Below are 18,398 nucleotides of genomic sequence, written 5' to 3'. Positions count from 1 at the left end.
AAGAGGTCAGCTTTCAAGCTTCCAAGAGGTTAAATGGTGCGTTCAAGTACCTGGGAATTTAGAGCGTCGAGAAAGTCGCTTTCACTTTTCCCGATCAGATGAATGGCATGGGGGGGGGGGGGAACGGTGTCATTGTACTTATCAACTGACACACAAATAAACTTTTCTGTGGAATCCAAATTATTGACAACTGTTTCTGCGCAAGTATATATGTATACATACATATATATATATATATATATATATATATATATATATATATATATATATATATATATATATATATATATATACATATATATATATTTTTTTTTTTCCCAGGCTAATGAGACATTGCTATTTTCACTTAAACCGCACTGAGGTTGGTTTAAAACAGAGAAATTCTTCATGAAATATTTCTTCCCAGTGCTAAAGAGCTTTACAAAACACACCACATTCCAAGTGGGAAGTTCTGAGTTAAAAAAAATTCCAGGCGCTCAACTTGGGAGTGCGATAATTCCCACCGCTCATTTGCCCATGAACGCACCAGAAGTCCCAACATGAAGTCCTTGATTGAAGCTGGAGTAGCACTTTAAACCCCTCATACTGGACTCTCACCAGCAGGTGGCGCCACATACAAACATGACAGATGCTGAGATGCTGCAAGTCAGTAGGCTGAAGAGTTCTACATAATGAGGAAACACACACACACTCACACACACCCCACACAGTCAGAGTCCTGCAGGTGCCACAACTTTTTTTTAATCTAAATATATAAAGTTTCTGTTGTGTTTCTTGCCATTTGACCCCTCCTTTTTTAAGTTTTGTGCAGATAAGAGTAAGAGGAGAGAAGGCCGAGCTGACCTTGACTCCTCTGCCTTCATTTCAGACAGTGAGGGCCAGAGTGGCGTCTGTCGTCTGCTCTGTCAGTAGCTTCACTCCCCACCTGCTCATCAGGGCCCGGCCATACACAAACGCCCTCTCTGTCTCCTCCTTTTTAATCCTCATCTCCCCCGTTTCTCTTTAGAGGTGAAGTAGCACAGAAATCTTTGATTCCATGACAGCATCTTGTCGCTCTCGCTTCATTCAGACTCAGAAATCCACCATAAAGTTACAACCAGCTTCTTAAATTCTTTGAGAATTTCAGATCTTTATCTAAACACCACCGATTTCACCGTCCCTTCCCTCCGTAGCTCCCTCTCTCTCAGTTACACCCCCGGCTGTTCTCCTCTGTGGATCCCGCCGGCTTGCGTCCCTCTTGGTCTCCCCCTCCCTCCTCTCCCTCGTCGACCTCCTCCCCCCGGGCGGCCGGGGTCTGCTTGGCCGTCTCCCTCACGCTGGACAGCTTGTCCGGCTGCTCGGCGGTCGCCGTCTCGTGGTGATCTGTGCGGGGGACAGGGAGGTCAGCGCGCTGTGTGTTGGTGGAGATAATTCTGGAGGAAGAAGGACCTGCTTGACCCTGAAGTACCAGATAGAAACCTGAAACCTTCGACCTTTACACGGAAAAAGAAAAACAAGCTGCCATCACTGCCTGATAGAGAAAATCATTAGTTTGAGTTCTAATTGACACGTCTCAGTGCTGTTTTCTGCCAGAAATGATAATTCTGTGCCACAAATAGCTGGAAAGAAAACTGTGTTATCATTAGAATCCCATTCTGAAGCAATATGTTATTAGAGACGATGGGACACTCTTGAATTAATGAGGATTATAATTGAATACCTTTGTTGTCATTGCTGTGCATCTGATGAAAGAAGATAGAAATGTAATGTGATTTAATGGTCTAAATCGGGAGGTCTCAACCTTCTCTTCCTCCTCATTAGCCTCTGCAGACCCCGTCTCACGTCTGCCTTGCTCAAACATTGGTCACAGCCACTCATCCAAACAGACAAACACAGCCGCCTTTCAAACGAAGACAGATGTCAGTTTTCCAGGCTTTCTTTGACGTGTGCAAATCTAATTTTAACAATCTGGTTAGGAGACGTAAAAGATTGAAAAGTACTACTGCACATGTTGTGTTTTCATTCTCATCATTGGTGTTTGTGTTTCATAAATGTTGAGACATTTTCCACCAGTGTTAAAAACGTATCCATGTTCACGACTAGACTCTAATCAGACTCCAATCATATGATAACCAGCAACCTGATTATATCAAAAAAAGAAGAAAGATAGTAGTATCTTTTTATCTTAGTCTTCCTATCTTAGTAGTATCTTTCTATCTCTCTAGCTTGATTCGCCTCTCTGTGCTCCAGCTTCCCAAATCCAAACTGTGTCATCTCACTTGAGAGGGCCAATGAGGGGTAATCTGTTCAGCGAACACGGGACCTGATCAGGATAATTTACCATCCTGTTTGGCCACGTCGTCTCTCAGCGGGTTTACACAGAGGGATTTACTTTGACAATATCAGAGCAATAAATCTCAATGAAATGCCCATCATTGTAATGTGACATAAAGGAGATTACATGCAGGAAAGTTAAGTTCCTTTGGATTTATGCTCTATTTTTGTTTTCGTTTTTTGTGGAGATGAAATTAGAGTCGATATCTGGACTCGTGATTTGACCCAGTGGAAAGGGGAGATCTGGGATCATCGATCCCATCGGGGATCTCTGGCAGATCCCAGGTGTGGTTTGGAAAAGTGACCTGAAAACAGTTACAAGTTACACATGGTGGAGTTACTTCACTATTTGCTTCAACTAACTCTGTGAAAACAATACAGAAGGTTTTCCTTTCTTTTTACTCTTTACTCTAATGACCTTAAAGATTTATACTCTGATTCAACACGTTGAGAGTTTTTTTTTGACACTGAAGAACTTTTAAAAACTTTTTTCTTTCTGTGTAATGGAGAAACATGGTTGTATCTTTTAAGGAGAGATAGAGTGTACAAACATCCTGCAAGATTAATGTACTGGAAGGAAGATCCTTCAAAAACTGGTAGCAAAATTCTTGTCACTTTCACCTAAAAAAATTACTTTAAGGACTTTTGGTTTTTCACTGTTAAAAAGACTGAAATAAAGTTGCATTACCTGATAATTCACAGTGCTAAGGTAGTGTTGTATCACCTATGCTGCTTATAGCATACAGTCAAATAGCTTATTGGTATCTACTGTGGTGGGTTCTTGTAAAAGCATACATTTCTATTCTTCCAATACTAGTTATTAATGAATTTTCATGTGTCAGTGCTACTTTAACCATTTCTCTTTGTTGGTGCTACTTAAGTTTTAGGCCCTTTGTTGTAATCATACTTAAAAAAGAGATTATCATTACTTAAACATTTTCCATGATGATCCTCACTTTCAACAGCTGATATTCAATGTACATTTGACTGTGAATAATAGGTAGGCAGGTAGGTAAGTAGATTGTTCAGTTGGTAGATTGGTAGGTTGGTCGGTAGGGCGCTAGGTTGGTAGGTAAATGTATAGTTAGCTAAATGTAGGTAGATTGGAAGGTTGGTAGTAAATTTGTAGATTGATCAGTTGGTAAGTTGGTAGGTAGATAGGTATAGTTAGGTATAGATAGGTAGATTGGTGGGTCAGTAGTTTGGAGAGTGGTAGATTGGTCAGTAGGTAGGTTGGAAGGTTGGTTGGTAGGTTGGTAAATTGGTAGGTATGTAGGTAGGTAGGTTGGTGGGTAGGTTGGTAGGCAGGTAGGTAGCTAGCTAAATAGCTAGGTAGGCAGGCACAGTTAGGTATAGGTAGGTTGGTGGATTGGTTAGTTGGTAGGTTGATAGACTGTTAGGTTTGTAGGTCGGTTGATAGATAGGTTGGTAAAAGGTTGTAGACTGGTCACTTGGTAGAGTGAAAGGTTGGTCGGTAGGGCGTTAGGTTGGTAGGTAGGTAAGTAGGCAGATATAGTTAGCTAAAGGTAGGTACATTGATAGGTCGGTAGTTTGGAGAGTGGTAGATTGGTCAGTAGGTAGGTTGGAAGGTTGGTAGGTAGCTAGATAGCTAGGTAGACAGGTTAGGCACAGTTAGATATAGGTAGGTAGGTTGGTAAATTGGTAGGTCAGTAGTTTGGAGAGTGGCAGATTGGTCAGTAGGTAGGTTGGAAGGTTGGTAGGTAGGTTGGCTGGTTGGTTGGTAGGTTGGTAAATTGGTAGGTATGTAGGTAGGTTGGTGGGTAGGTAGGATCGTAGGTTGATAGGTTGGTGTATAGGTTGGTCGGTAGGTAGGTATGTAGCTAGATAGCTAGGTAGACAGGCACAGTTAGGTATAGGTAGGTTGGTAGGTAGGTAGGATTATTTAGTTGAGTTGGAAAAAACTAAAAGAATCAGAGAAGAAAAAGCATGAGTCAGTAGCAGTTGTGTTTTCGGGCTTTTTAAACAGGGTCAAAGTGTTTCTTCCTTTGAAAATGTTGTTGTGTTGCTGCTGCTGCTGCTGTTGTTGTTGTTGTTGTTGCTGCTGCTGTTGTTGTTGTTGCTGCTGCTGTGTTCCCAGCCAGTCCAACAGAGAGATCCCCTCTCACCAGAAGCTTTGTTGGGAGATGCCTCCTCCTCCTCCTCCTCATCCTCCTCCCCTTCACAAGGGTCTTCCATAGGAGGGTAGACACCTAGGTGCTGCATATGCGCCTCAGCCATCTTCTGCACAGCTACACACAGGTAGAACACCAAACACACACACACACACACAAATACACAAATGGACAACCACACAAACACAAGGACGCAGACACAAGGATAGAGGGATATGTTGTTTTGGTTTTACCACGCTTCAACACTGTCAGCTTCTTTTTATCAAGCCTCACGGGGGATTTTGAAAGCATGCCAGGCAGGCAGGAAGCCAGTGAAACACATGCACAGACAGACAGACGGCCACTACACACTGTCCCACACTCCTTCTTTTAATAGTAGACTCTCCACTGTTGTTTTCCATCCCTTCTCCCACCCTGTTTGCCCATCTGCTTGTTTGTATATTTGTCTTTCCTCGAATGCACTCTCTCCTGGCAGTCCTGAGTCTCTCTCTCTCTCTCTCTCTCTCTCTCTCTCTCTCTCTCTCTCTCTCTCTCTCTCTCTCTCTCTCTCTCCTCTCTCTCTCTCTCTCTCTCTCTCTCTCTCTCTCTCTCTCTCTCTCTCTCTCTCTCTCTCTCTCTCTCTCTCTCTCTCTCTCTTTATCTCTCTCAGTCCCTCTTTTTGTGATGTTATCTCACTTCCTCCAGGTCACCTTGGCTTCTCTCGCTCTCTCATGCTTTCACACCCTCAGACACACAATGCAGCTGTGACTGAAGCGGGCCTCATCTCTCTCTCTCTCTCTCTCTCTCTCTCTCTGTGTCTTCCAGCTTAAGGTAGGTTATGCAACCACAAATGCTTGTGAGTTCGCTCTCTCGTCCCCTCCCCAATGGAGGGCAGATTTCTGATGCGGGCTTCATTATATCATCGCTCGACATGTGACGCCGCACACCCCAGAAATCCTCCGTGTTTTAATTCTTTGCACCAAAACAAAGCGCGGCGGCCCGCGCTCACGGTAACGGCCCTCCTTCGTGCCTATACGTGCGCTCATGTGTGCGTGTGCATGTGGCACAGCTGTATACACAACTGCCTGTAATCCTGGATGATCCAGACTTTCCTAGACTCACACTCAATGTCTCACAGCTGTCACGCTCTAATCTCCCTCTTTCTCCCCTTTTCTCTCCGCAGCGCACACAATCAGGCCTGACTGAGCAGCGGCGCACAGAAACACGTCTGTGTATATCATAAATGTGCATGCAGAGAGAGGAAAATACTGCATATCTCCCCATCTGTCAGGTGCATTTTGTTTCTCCTTTGGATGAGACTGAACGCGGCGAAGCACGGCAAAACAACACGAGCAGGGCTTACACAGGAGGATAAATTACAACACACTCAGCCGCCACCTGTAGGCTGTACTCACCTCTGAGCGATGGAGGCTGATACACATTGGGATTGACCCGTTTGGGTTTCAGGACTCCGTTTTCTCCCACGACCCACTGAGACAACAAGAGAGACACGTTAGACCTGGTTTTCTGTCATTTTTACCCCCTAATGATCGCCTACAAAGGACCTGTAGGACTCATTAATATCTCTGCAGTTCAAAAAGAGGGAACATTTTGACATTTTATGCTTTTAAAGGCAATTTTATTCTGTCTTTAGATACATGTTTATTTTTTCTTTACATATTTTAACCCCTTGAGGCAGATGTGATCACTTTAGTTTAATAAATTGTTGTGAAGCACATTAAATGGTCGAGTGTACACAAACTTAACGTGCCTAAATTTCACTTAGAGCTAAATTCATACACAAAGCAAAAAGCAAAGTACTTTATACAAACTGCATAAAGTGCAATAATGCGGTTTATGATGCCTTCAAACCCAAGAGGACAGAGTTATAACTTCTGTCATTTGTTGAATTTGTTCATTTTTGCAGCGTTGTTACAGCCTTTATCAGAAACACATGGGAAGAAACATCCAAATGGCAGATTGAAGCTTTGTTTTGTGACGCTCTTTTATCAAAACATATTTCAAACTTCTATTTTCAAAGTTTGAGAAGGAACTTAAAAGACTGTCTGCTTGGGTTTGAACTATGACTGAAAGCACAATGAGTGGGGGAACACGAAATGATCAGCCGTAACATTACGACCGGGTGCAGGCCTCTGAAGCGGCTGTTTTTACTCCGTATCCTCCTGCTGGTCTGCTGGAGCCTCATGGAGTCGTAATGATGTGACGACTGATCGGCGAGAGCCAGTAAATGAAATGCGAAGTGAGTTCTGCAGCTGACGTCTTACTTGGATCGGCGGGATGGAGTCTCGAAGGGTCGGATGGGGAAACAGACACGGGACACAGCAGAAGAGAAAGCTTTGACTTCACCTTTACCTGATGTGTGGACTGATCGTCCTCGGGCGACGTCTGGTCCGCTACTCTGAAGAGCGTGGCCGGTGTGGGCCTCCTGCGTCGGATCTGCACACAAACGCATGAACACACATCAGTGAGGGCCAGCCATGAAGGGATGAATAATTAACCTGGATGACGCTATGTATTATTAATATTTCCCTGCACAGAACTGTGTCAGTCAGATGGAAAACGCTGACACCGGTGAACCCTCGCCGGCTTCATTAGCGCTGCGCTGCGATTGGCTGACAGGCCCGCAGCTCGATGGCGGTCGGGTCAGAGCGCACGTCTGAGTCAGTAGGACAGCCGAAGATTCAATGACGGCTCTTCCTGTTGTGCAACGCCGTCCATCTAAACTGATATTCAACTTATCGATGAACAGAAGCGTTAGCACTTAGAGGCTATCAGAGATCGATACAGCCCTCCACGTCCATGCAGAGATGGATTATCACGCGTCCACCATACGTTCGCCAACCCGAATAGAAAATCAATGGATCGGGGTTCATTTAAAGAGGCGGATCCGGAGCGTTCCGCTGAGGCTCCCAGGTGAGGCGAGCTGCAGCGCTACGTGACGCTAACGGCACAGGCCGCCACTGTAAAGCTCTGACGTCTGTGTTCCCAGGAACAAATGCACAGTTGTGTTCCTATACAGCTCCCTACAGAACCTCCTCCCCCTCTAAAAAAAAGTTCATTCAGTAGTAAAAAAACGTCTGTTCCCTGTGCAGACTTGACTTAAGCACTGCCAGGTTCATAGCTGCAGGAGGAACTGCACAAAGCTCCAGTGTGAAGGCGGACGAGGAGCAGGGTTCAGCTCCAGCTCTGCGTCATTCCCTTGTGCCGTTCGCTTGTTCTCTCTGGGTTATCGCCCGCACTTCTGCTTCCACCCATAATTTGGTGATCCCAGTGCAAATGAGTGCATGTGTGTGTGTAAACGCCTGTCTCTCGGCGCTAGCTGCGTTAATAACGCTCTTCACGGACTGCAGCTCGCCCCACCTGAAATAAACCAGGTAGCTTAAACTTAATTTACCAGCTGATGTGATAACTGCTGGTAAATCAGCTCTGTAACGTCATTTTAGCCACATTCAGAAACCATCACATTTAATCTGACTTTACAAGATATAAAATATGTTCATAATGCAAAAATAGTCTTCAGCCATTTGGCAATGTGGATTTCAGAAGTCAAAGCGGTTAAGTCGTGTTTTCTCAGATTTATAAAAGCGGGAAATGATCTGAATAGAGGTTAGCAGGAGCTCACACTCATTCAGCTCTAACAGTCTCTGTTTTCCATGTGGCAGCAATTTTGTTTTATTCAGTCCAGCTTTTCAGGCAAAGGAGGGTGTTTGTTACTCGGAAAATCAGTTAGTCCTTGGCACAAATATCATAAACAGAGAAAGAAATGACAAGTGAGAAAAGACTGGAAAAATAACTTTCACTGCAAGAAAACAACTAGAGGAGTGTTTTGCAAACATTTGAATTGGCAGCAGGTGAGAAACATGACCGAGCGTTTTAGAGACGTTGGAGTAAACACGACCAGAGGTTCACTAATTTGATTAAGGAAAAAAAAAAGTAAAATTTGAAACAGATTCAAGATCATTTCACAAGGTAAAATTCAGAGTCACAGTTTTCTAAGTGTGGTGCGACTGTGCTTCAGAGACAAGATTAATGCCCTTTGAATTATTGAAAATAAAAAAATATGGATGGAAAAGGAAGAGGAGGAAGAAAAAATGATCAATTATTTTAATAAATCAAACTCAATTCATCTCAAGTGTAACATGAACACATTAAACTTTACTAATTGAGGTAATTCATCGAACCGCCCTGGGGGGAAGTTATTCCTCTGCATTTAAAACATATTATTCACAGTTAACCCCTGTATGCTGGCTAAAGGTCATTAACTGTTCAGTCTGTAGCAATGTGTGAAGTGAATTCCTGTTTTCATATTTTGGAATTAGGATTAGAAAATGACCCAAAAGCCTCCAGAGGAGTGTCCTCTGTGGAAGGAGCCGACCTTGGCCGCGACCTGACCCTCGGCGCCGCTGTTTACCGAACCACAGAAGATGACGGGAGGGGCGCGCGGCATCGCGGCTCTATTTGGAGTCAAGCGGCCGCGTACGGAGGGGCTGTTTGTTTCTCTTCGCCGTGTTCCTGCGCGGCGTGCGTCATCACAGCCGGCCACATGTTGCCAAAGCAGAGGCTTGCCGGGCGCGCGGTGGAAATCTGCCGCTGTCAGATTCGACGGCGCAGAGTAATCAGGCGTGGATTTCACCCTTATTTATGACACCAGGCGCACATTTTAATCTCATCACGCAACTTCCAGCTTCCCCGTCTCCCCTGGATCGCTCCTGCCGTCTGTCTTTCTCCCGTTCTCATCTCACTTGATCCCCGGCCTCCTCCATGCTGCCCATGTCACATATCCAGGATTCATTCCTTGATGGGGAAATTGCCCTCGCCCGCTCCACTTCTGCCCATTTTTCATCTCCGGAGTGCGTCACCACTCGGATCATGTTATTATCCCGTAGCTTGATGACCTTTGTGTCCGGTGCCTCCTCTGTTTCAGCTCACGGCGGCGGCCGTCGGACCGTGCTTCCTGTGACCTCCCCGCGGCGCCCCTCTCGCCTCCCGCTGCTCGGCGCCCCGCTGTCCGCGCCCGCCTGACACCTGCTCCTCGTCCTGGAGGAGGCTCAAACCGAGGCCCCCCGGCGGAGACGGCGCGCACCAGATGTTACCGTCAGGACTGAGTCCTGTGGAAACACTGCAGCTGAACGGCAGGAAGCGCCTTTACCTACAGCTGCACAACGTTCAGCTAAAAAACACACAACTAAAGCAAACATTGTCAGGGGTCCATCTAATTGCCCCCATTCTGCTTTTCTTTAATGTGTCACAGTAATGAACCATTCAATCTGGAGAAGTTGCAAAACCCTGGAGTCAAAACTTCACTTGCTGAAAATAATCCAGTGTTTGGCACATTTTCCTGAACCAGGTCAGTCAGAATGCTGCTTGTCCCACCAGCAAATATTGGATTGAACTTTTCCCAGCTACCAATGAGAGCAATATTTACGACCATAGCTTCTTCTTACATACAGAATTTTTAGTTTCTGGAACCTTCAGCTGCTTTCCTCACCCAACTGATGACACGGTGGTGTAGTGGTTTGCACCGTCATCGCACCGAGGAAGTTCTTTCTGTGTGGCTCCTCTGCGTGTGCCCGGTTTTCTTTGGTTCCTCACTTCATCCCACGATCAAAAGACTTGGTTGAGAGGTTTTGGCTCCAGGTGATATGAGAGGTTTCTGGGTTTTATCAAACTTTTACAAAGTCAGCTTCAAGAAATTTAAGAGGCGTCTTGCAGACCGCACAACTTCTGAATTGTCCCCCTATCTAATGTAACACGTTGTAGTTGAAGCGATGTAGCTTCTCTAATATTGATGGATTGTTGGTGATCTTTCATTAATAATCAGTGGACTGGGTGAGGAGGAGGAGGAGGACTCGGTTGGACTTTAGCATTTCGGATTTTGGACTGAAATTCACTTCCTACTGGAACAAGACTCAACCTGTACACAGACACTATGACGAAACATTGTTGTCATCCTGTTATTCAGTCTTCATTTTCTTATAAAATGTTAAAAAAAAAATCATATTCTAAAGCTCAACAGAGGTATAACAGTTTTATATTCTCAAATACAGGCTACACTTCCAGTATGATTGTCTGAGGTTCACAGTAACTGGGACAGCTGGTCGTTCAGGGAGAGGCCGTGGTGGTCGTGCTCGCCGTCATGTGCGCCGCTGTGACATTGTCGATGCCAGATGACATAAAAGACACATTGTGACTCTGGTAATTTTCCAGCCTGAAAGCCACCCTGCCCGGCTCTGTCTGCGTTACGTAATATTGTATGCGACTTCCTCATTTACGGCAACACTGGAGCACAGCGTGTGAGATTACTCCAGCGACGCCTGATCCTCCCCGGCCCCTCCCTCCTCTGTTTCTATAAACCCCCTGCCCCCAATCTGCAAAACCCTCCCCGCCGCCGCCGGGCTCGGCGGGGCCGGGCCGGGCCGGGCCTGCACTGCGTGGGCCGCCGTGGCCTTTCGGGGGCTCGGGGGGGCTCCGGGGCTCACACCTGCAGGCCGAGCCCCAGAGAGGCCGCGGCGTCTCGCCGGGCTTCACGGACAAACAGTTCCAGAGAAAACAGCGGTCGAGCACATTTCATTCATGTGCTGACGGTGCAATGCGTGCAGCGCGCGCGCTGCGTGGAGTTAGGAGTCCCTGGAGAACTTCAAAAGGTTCTAGACTTCCTTTTTTTTGACATTTTCCAGGCAGAACTGGTGCCCTGCATCATAAAGGACTGGGACTTTCTGGATCCTCTGAACAAGTTTACATCAGATGACGTCGAAAAGAACCAAACGAAGTGTCAGTACGAGGAAAGAGCACCATAAATGTTGTCTTAGGTCATAATTCTAGAAAGTTCCAGGCATCCTGAAAGAAACGCATCTGTCCTAACATCAGCATCGTTTGGTTGATGATGAGCTTCCACCCTCGGAGGAGAGAAATCCTTCATTTCCTGTGTCTGAATGGAGACGCTGGAGTTACAATCGACGGCTGCACCTGACTCCGTGCTCTGCCCTTTACATGAGTCACCCGTCGCTGTTGACTTTGCATGTTTGTGACCGTGCACATGTGCACGTGTGTCAGCGAGCTCCGTCTTGCGGGTCGGGCTGCAGAATGTGGGCCCGCTCCCCGGGGGGCCTCCTCTGGTGGCGGGGGCCTATTAAAAGCAGCGGCGGCAGTAGGACACCGTAAACTAGATCGCGGGCGTCTCCGGGGGGGCTCCGCGGGACGAGACAGAAAGAAGCCTCTGCTCTGACTACCGCGCGTCTTGAGAGGCGCTCTGGCCTCGGTGCAAAGGCGGCGAGGAGCGGCACGCCGCCCGGCCGGCCCCGGGTCCCATCAAGCAGTCTCTGTGACGGCGCCCGGGTCCACGTGCAGGCGGCGCTCTTTGATGGCCGTAAACCGAACTCCAGATGGATGGATATGGATTCCGCAACATTGATTTGCAGCTATGGCATCTGCCTGCAGGCAGGTCAATACATCACGGAGATAAAGGCTGGTGTGTGAGCACCGCATGCCGCACTCCGCAGCAAGTTCAGCCCAGATTATATCGAGGGGAGGGGAGGGGAGGGGAGGGGGGCATTTCCACATGAAGAACGAGACACTTCAGCTAATTCTGCTCACACTGAATCTTTCTCTTAAAAGGTCACACGTTGTCCCAGAAGTCTGTTCTATATGCTCCCTGGATTTATTTTTTAAAGTTAAAGAAATGAAAAAAGAAACTGAGAGAAGTATGAACAAAAATCTTTTCGCTGCATCCTGCTGGGTGTAAATCTGTTCCCTCGCTCTTTATCTGGGTTCTCCAGGTCAGAGGCGCTCCGCTGCACGTTTACACTCCGCCTCTGCCGCGGTGATCTTCGGCTGGACTGAACTCAGAAGAGCAGCTCAATTAAACCCCGTCGTAAAGCGCCGACCCTTTACTGTCCTGAGCGGCTCCCCCGGCGAGCCTTTCAACAGAAAAAGAAAAAAAACCCTCACACGGGGCCGCAAGTGCAATTTAGAAATGGATTCAGTGATAAAGTAAAGTGAGAGACGAGAAGCATGTATTTGAATCATCATTTTTTTACACTCTTAACCTTAAAACGTAACACTTTGCTCTGAGTGGTTCCTGATGAAAGGCGACCTTTCATAACGTCATCCTATCTGCTGTAAAGGGAATATTCTGGTAAGAGTTCAGGGAGTTAAAGAGTCAGAGGTCGCAGTGATATGCTTTCAGTGAAACAGTTCAGCAGTGAATTCTACGTTATTTGTGTTTTATATTCTCACCACTTCAAGCCACTATTTGAAGCAATAAAACAGAATACAGGAGCACAGATATTCTCCTGGAAGCAGGATTATTATTTCCTGCATCAGCTCCTTAGAAGAGTCATCAGTACTGCAGGACTGAGGCGTCTAATAAATCTGCTCCTACCGAGGTCGACCCGACATTAATCTGAAACTCATTCACAGATAATTAGTCCAATAATATCTGCGTGCTGTAAAACATTGCTTATGGTAAAATGTCTCAGAGCCTGCAGCCATCATGGAAATGAAGTTACCTCAAGTTTACCGTTGGAATGATGATCTGAAGGTCTTTTATTGGTTCAACAGGCCCAGAAGAAACTCAAACGCAGGATTAGAAGCAACTTCCCCTGCAGGATGAGCGGCCAGCGTTATTAAAAAAGGGATATTATGTTTTATTACATGAGGTTTAACAGATTTACCTGTTGTTTGTTTGTTTGTATGAGTCGCAGTGTCAGTGTTTCAGTGAAGTTTGACTTCAGCGTGCTCAGCGAAACGGCAGCGGTAAAGAATGTCTTTCATCATTCATGGTGAAACAATGCTGCTTCTGTAAAGACGAGTTACAGAAACACCCTCTGAAGTTTCCACAAGGTCCAGGACAGGGCGGCAGAAACCGGCCTGCAGGTTTTCCGGGGTTTTCTGTGTTCTAGTGTTTCGTGTCTCTGAATCAGCCGTCGGGTTGCAGGTAGCATCTGGAGGGGCTCTCCAATGACCCCTAAACAGGAAATGTAATTACGCTGCACCCGGTGGCAGAATGATATCATACTCAACACCACCCCCCCCCCCCAACCCCCCACCAGCTCACTCTACCCCCCCAGCATTCACGTAATTAGCTGCTGGTAGCTGTTTGGCCCGTTGTTCCAGGCGCCGTTGGAAGGAAGGTCTACCGTGGCGTTGCGGCTCCGACGAGGCGCCGCCGACTGATGAGTGACAGGAAGCCCCCCGCTGGGCTGCGGTGGGGGGGGGGGGGGGGGGGGGGGGGGGGGAGGCCACCTGCCAATCAAACCTCCTCACAGAAACACAGGAATAGAGATATTTCCACTCTTCCTTCCCCAGCGCTGGAATTGAGGCGCGTTCCAGGGGAAGGGCGCGTCACAGAGGTCGACGGGCAGGTCAGCAGAGGTCAGAGTGACACATCCACCACGTCATACCCGCCCACAGGTAACTCACGGTGGAAAAGCTTCCTGCAGATCGCCGCTCTGCGGGTCACTCACCCGGGTTTTACATGCAAAAGGGTCCAAACTGTGGCGTTTCAGCATCAGTCCAGGTTTAAATCAAAACGTATGAGAGAAGAGCATACATCTGATCGGTGAAGCTACAGACGTTAGCTTTGCATCTCTACCAGCTGAAAATACAAGAGTATCACTGTTTTGGCTCCAAGCTGTTCCCTCCCACTCACGCTGACTCTGGAGATGACCTGGTGTGCCTCAGTCCATTGAAACATCCAGACAAACTGGAAAAAAACACACGAGAAACAGCAAATGCCCAAAAGAGATTACAACCCCCAGAGCAGCAGTGACACAACGCCGCGTCTCCTCCGTGTTGATGAAACAGGGATCGGGACCAATCCCATTTGTTTGGAGTCACGCTCCAGCGCTCGCCTCGGAGTGACCGTGGATGGAGGCCGAACGCCCGGGTCCAGGGTGCAGATTCCGACCGGCTCCCCATCGGCCTCGGCTCTTATCTGGAACGTCTCCGTCGCCCCGCTAATCCTCTCCTTCTGCGCTCATCACAGATACGGCCGCTGTTTGCTTGTGGAGGGTTAACAGATGTCAGGAGCGAGGAGGTGTGCTCAGTCTCAGCGCTCATCGTTTCAAACGTGCCTTCGCTTCAGAAGCAAACACTGGGCGTCATGGCACAGTTTCAGCTCACTGTGTACACTGTACTCAAGGGACAAATCACTCTGCCCGTGCTCAATATTTATGTTTTTTACTGTTTATACATCACACACACACACACACACACACACACACACACACACACACAGGAGCCAGGAGAGCATGTCGGGCTGTTTAGGTAACACCATCATTAAGAGAAGATCACTTTCTCCGTCAAACAGAAATGATTAAATGGAACAAACAGCTTTTCTTTCACAGAGGCGGGGATGAAGAGTGGAAAAACGAGTGTGAAAGGAGAGCTTGTGTGTAGCCGCCGCAGACAGATACACACCGTGAGCCTGCCGCCACACACTTATTAACTAATTAAAATGGCTGGTTTGTCAAAAACAGGGAGGAACAAACATACGTAAGCCAGAGGAAACAGGGGCCCATTGATCGGAGCCACGCTGCAAATACAATGCGGAGTTCAAGCGAGGCGATCCGTCTTGTTTTTTTAATCGTTTCTCGCCAATTAGTCGCCAGCAACACGAATGACAACAAACTGCCTCGAGGCGGGCAGCTTGGAAGGGAAGGTAGAGACAACAGTCGAGATTTTCATAAAATGAGGAGACGGTGTGAAAACTGCTTGGGTCAGCTGCAGCGCCGTTCCTGGCTGATCCGCTCCCAGCATGCATTGCGCCGTCCGACGAGATGTTCTCTCTGGGAGTGCATGTTGACAGTCCCCCAGACTGCTAGTGTTTACCCACAAACACTCGCTGCATCAAAGGTCGCTGTTTGATGTTTAACCCAGAGAGTGGAGGGGGGAGGGGGGTGACGGTCCGGTGAGGGTGGGGGGGGGTGAAACACACCTTCCAGAGCCGTCACTGGTCTAGCATGGGCCTGCTTCTGTCGTGGCCCTTCTAGATGAAAATAACCTTTCTGTATCATTCTCCACGCCACTCGTTTTCTAAACTGTCGGATAACAGGTTGCTGACCCGTCGCAGATCGACTCTTTAGATTCCCTTTCATTTTTTGAGGTTCTGCTGGGTTCAAGCGATCGACATGAGAGGTGCGGCTGCTTGTTGATCGGTCAACGAGGCGGACCTGAAGGGAATCAGGACGCGGAGCATCTATGACCCTAATCTGAGCTCATTATGTACATTACTCCACGTCACTTGCAGAGAACGTCAGTCCGGTGTGTGAGAGGAGGTGAGCGTGATGCTACATGGACAAAACTAAAATATCTGGATGGCGGATTGCAGAGGCCTCATATACATTTACCCTCACTGTGTACCGTCTATCTGTGGCTACAAAGACTAAGTAACGCAGTTTAGACTGGGATCAATACTTTACCTGATTAATGAACAGAAGCAAGTGAAGAACGACTGATTAAAACAAAAGCAGTGGACTATCCCAGATAACCTGGATGATCATGTTTTTCCCATTTTGGCCTTCTACTTTATTCTAGCCTCGTTTAAAACAAAGTGTGTTTCTTAGAGAAGCGGTGCAAAACGTCAGTGACGAGCTGAATGGCCTCTTCTGTGTCCAGATGCATTTTTGCTGCAGAGAGCTGTTTCCCGGGTGAATAAGAGGGATCGCTAAGAAAGCGCAGAAAATGCGCGGTATTATTATCATCCACCTCGGAGGCATTTTCAAGGAGCCGCTGTTCTCTCCGCGGCGAGTGGGAGGACGGTGGAAGCCAACCTCAGATCAGAACCATAAATCTACAAACAGATCGCGCCGTGTATGTAAACAACCTTTCGGATGGAGGGAACCGTCCATTAACGCTGACCTTTCCGACGCTAACCGTGGGGGAGCGCCGGGCGACATAGCTATACAGTCTGTCTCCATGGCGACGGGGCCCCAGCACTTCAGGCGATGGCGGTTTAGGGGGTTTTAAATGCCAACGGAAAATTAACAACAACAACAATAGCAATAAAAAAAAAAGCAGGTAAGGAGTTACTTGGTAGAGTCATTGTAAGTCGTTAGCAAAGAAGACGGACTGGTGGGCGACAGTAATTGCTATGGGAGGGGAAGGGAGTGAAATGAGCGTCAACTGTTGTTCCTGCCTACACACACACACACACACGTCCCTGGAGTATCCCATCCGCCCCGGGTAGATGTTATCTGCCTTTAAACACACATAAACACATCCTCTCCTGAAAGCTCCTTCTGTTTCCCAGACTCCCCTGCAGCACATTTTTTGTTCGGCTGTCACAATCGGCATTCGTCCACCTGCAGGTCCGGAGCCTTCAACGGCCCACTGGGGTCCTGATATTTATGTTCTCCTGCTACATCGATAGCCGCTATACGGTCCGGCGAGCAGGAGAGAAGGTACATCCAGGGCCGGGCCGCTGGACGGACGCCAGGCGGCCGGCCTAAAAATAGGTGAACGCCGTTTGGCCATACGGTGATTGAGCAACAAACGTCCGACCGGATGCAGGAGGAAATGAGAGGATTTTTCAAAAAGGAAAAGCACACAGCATCCCACATATGGTGGAAAGATATCCTGTGGTTTTCTTGGAAGAGGCGATAAGGATCAAACCACGACGAGAGAGCAGAGGAGATGATGAAGCAGTGAAAAACATTCCACTGTCAGTCCGTAATAGAATCTAAATGAGAAGACGAGATAAAGAAACTTAAAGTTAAACCTGAAGCACTTTTAAAGCTCGTCTGAAATGCCAATATGTAACGATCATTCAGGATAAAAGGATCTTTTATTCTTTTTCATAGAAATTCACCTTTCTGTAAGTTGTGAATCGAGGACAGTCACCGGAGGATTTGACCTCTGACAGGTGAGCTCAGGGTTCATTGTTTCCATCTTCTTTTTCCTCCTCTCTCGTCAGGCCCTCAGGAGGACTGAGCCATTGGCCTGGATCTCTCAGAAACGGTCCCTACGTTGGCCCACTTGTCCCAGATCTAAAATAACCATCACCAGCGACTGGAGCCAAGAAAGAAAGATCAGCGCTGTCCTGACTAAAATAATGAGCACAAAACCTCCACAGAAAGACGCCGACTGTGCTGAGTCAGTCATAAGACACTGCTGGAGCAGAGCAGAACCGAAGGATTTTATACAAAAGCCCTGGATGGAGGTCATCCAGTGACAAACAAGCGAAAGAAACACAATAGCAGCCAGACGATAAACCAAATGTCAAGGGTGTTGAGCTGCGCAGAAAGAGCAGGCTGGGAAGATAATGTCAGTGTTACATTGTTAAAGAGGTCAAGATGAGATGAGACAGCACGACTCTAATCTCATGAGGAAACACTGAGGGAAATGTCATCACAGTTGCTCAACGGAGCGGCAAACGCCGAAACCCAAGTGCGTGAGAGACCTGTTGAAGGGTCACAAAAGACGCTCTGAGGTGGGCACACTAAATGTGAATCCATTAATGCCTTCACTGGTGGGACAGGTGGAAATTTAGCTTTAAATCTACATAAACAACAACAATCAGCATGATTTTCCCGCCGCCTGCTCACCATCTCCACTTGCCGGGGGTCCAGGTTGGTGGGTGCAGCGGAGGGCATGGCAAACTGGATCTTCTTCCTCTCCTTGGGCTCCCCCTCCACCTCGGTGGACACAGACGGCTCCATGGCTCTAGATCCTGGGGGGGGACGAGGGTGGGTGGGGGTGGGGGGTCTGACTCCAGCCGGAGAGGAGAGGACGCTGCCGAAAATCTGTGAAACCCCCCTGGGGGAACCTCCCACTGATGGGTCAGTGCCACTCCTGGAGCCCGGTCGTCCCTCTCCTGACTCCCTCTCCTCTAGAGGAACATCAGACTTCAGCCTCCTCTTCCTCCTCTGCAGCAGGGTTCCTCTCCTCTGCTGCGACTTTCCCTTTGTCACTCCTTTTGCACTCCCTTAAAACCTGAGCAGCAGCAGTGAATGA

At 47.7% G+C, this 18,398-nt stretch overlaps 1 protein-coding gene across 2 annotated transcripts; it reads right to left on the bottom strand.

Moving 5' to 3' along the window:
• Window positions 1–305: 305 nt before the first annotated feature.
• ppp1r1b (protein phosphatase 1, regulatory (inhibitor) subunit 1B) lies at window positions 306–18,398 on the bottom strand. 2 transcript variants are annotated; one of them, XM_030088923.1, is made up of 5 exons: window positions 17,990–18,397; window positions 6,798–6,881; window positions 5,840–5,915; window positions 4,440–4,562; window positions 306–1,362 (listed from the first exon to the last, which is right to left on the bottom strand). In XM_030088923.1, the coding sequence occupies exons 1-5, from the start codon at window positions 18,101–18,103 to the stop codon at window positions 1,184–1,186; spliced, it is 576 nt and encodes a 191-aa protein (XP_029944783.1). In that variant the 5' UTR covers window positions 18,104–18,397; the 3' UTR covers window positions 306–1,183. The 2 variants fall into 2 exon arrangements, with proteins under 2 accessions (XP_029944783.1, XP_029944784.1); XM_030088924.1 differs by lacking the exon at window positions 306–1,362 and adding an exon at window positions 4,278–4,348 and having other exon boundaries at window positions 4,401–4,562; window positions 17,990–18,398.

Source organism: Salarias fasciatus, chromosome 4 (genome assembly GCF_902148845.1).
Source record: "Salarias fasciatus chromosome 4, fSalaFa1.1, whole genome shotgun sequence".
Classification (NCBI taxonomy): Eukaryota; Metazoa; Chordata; class Actinopteri; order Blenniiformes; family Blenniidae; genus Salarias; species Salarias fasciatus.
This window is presented reverse-complemented; position numbering and strand designations above follow the sequence as displayed.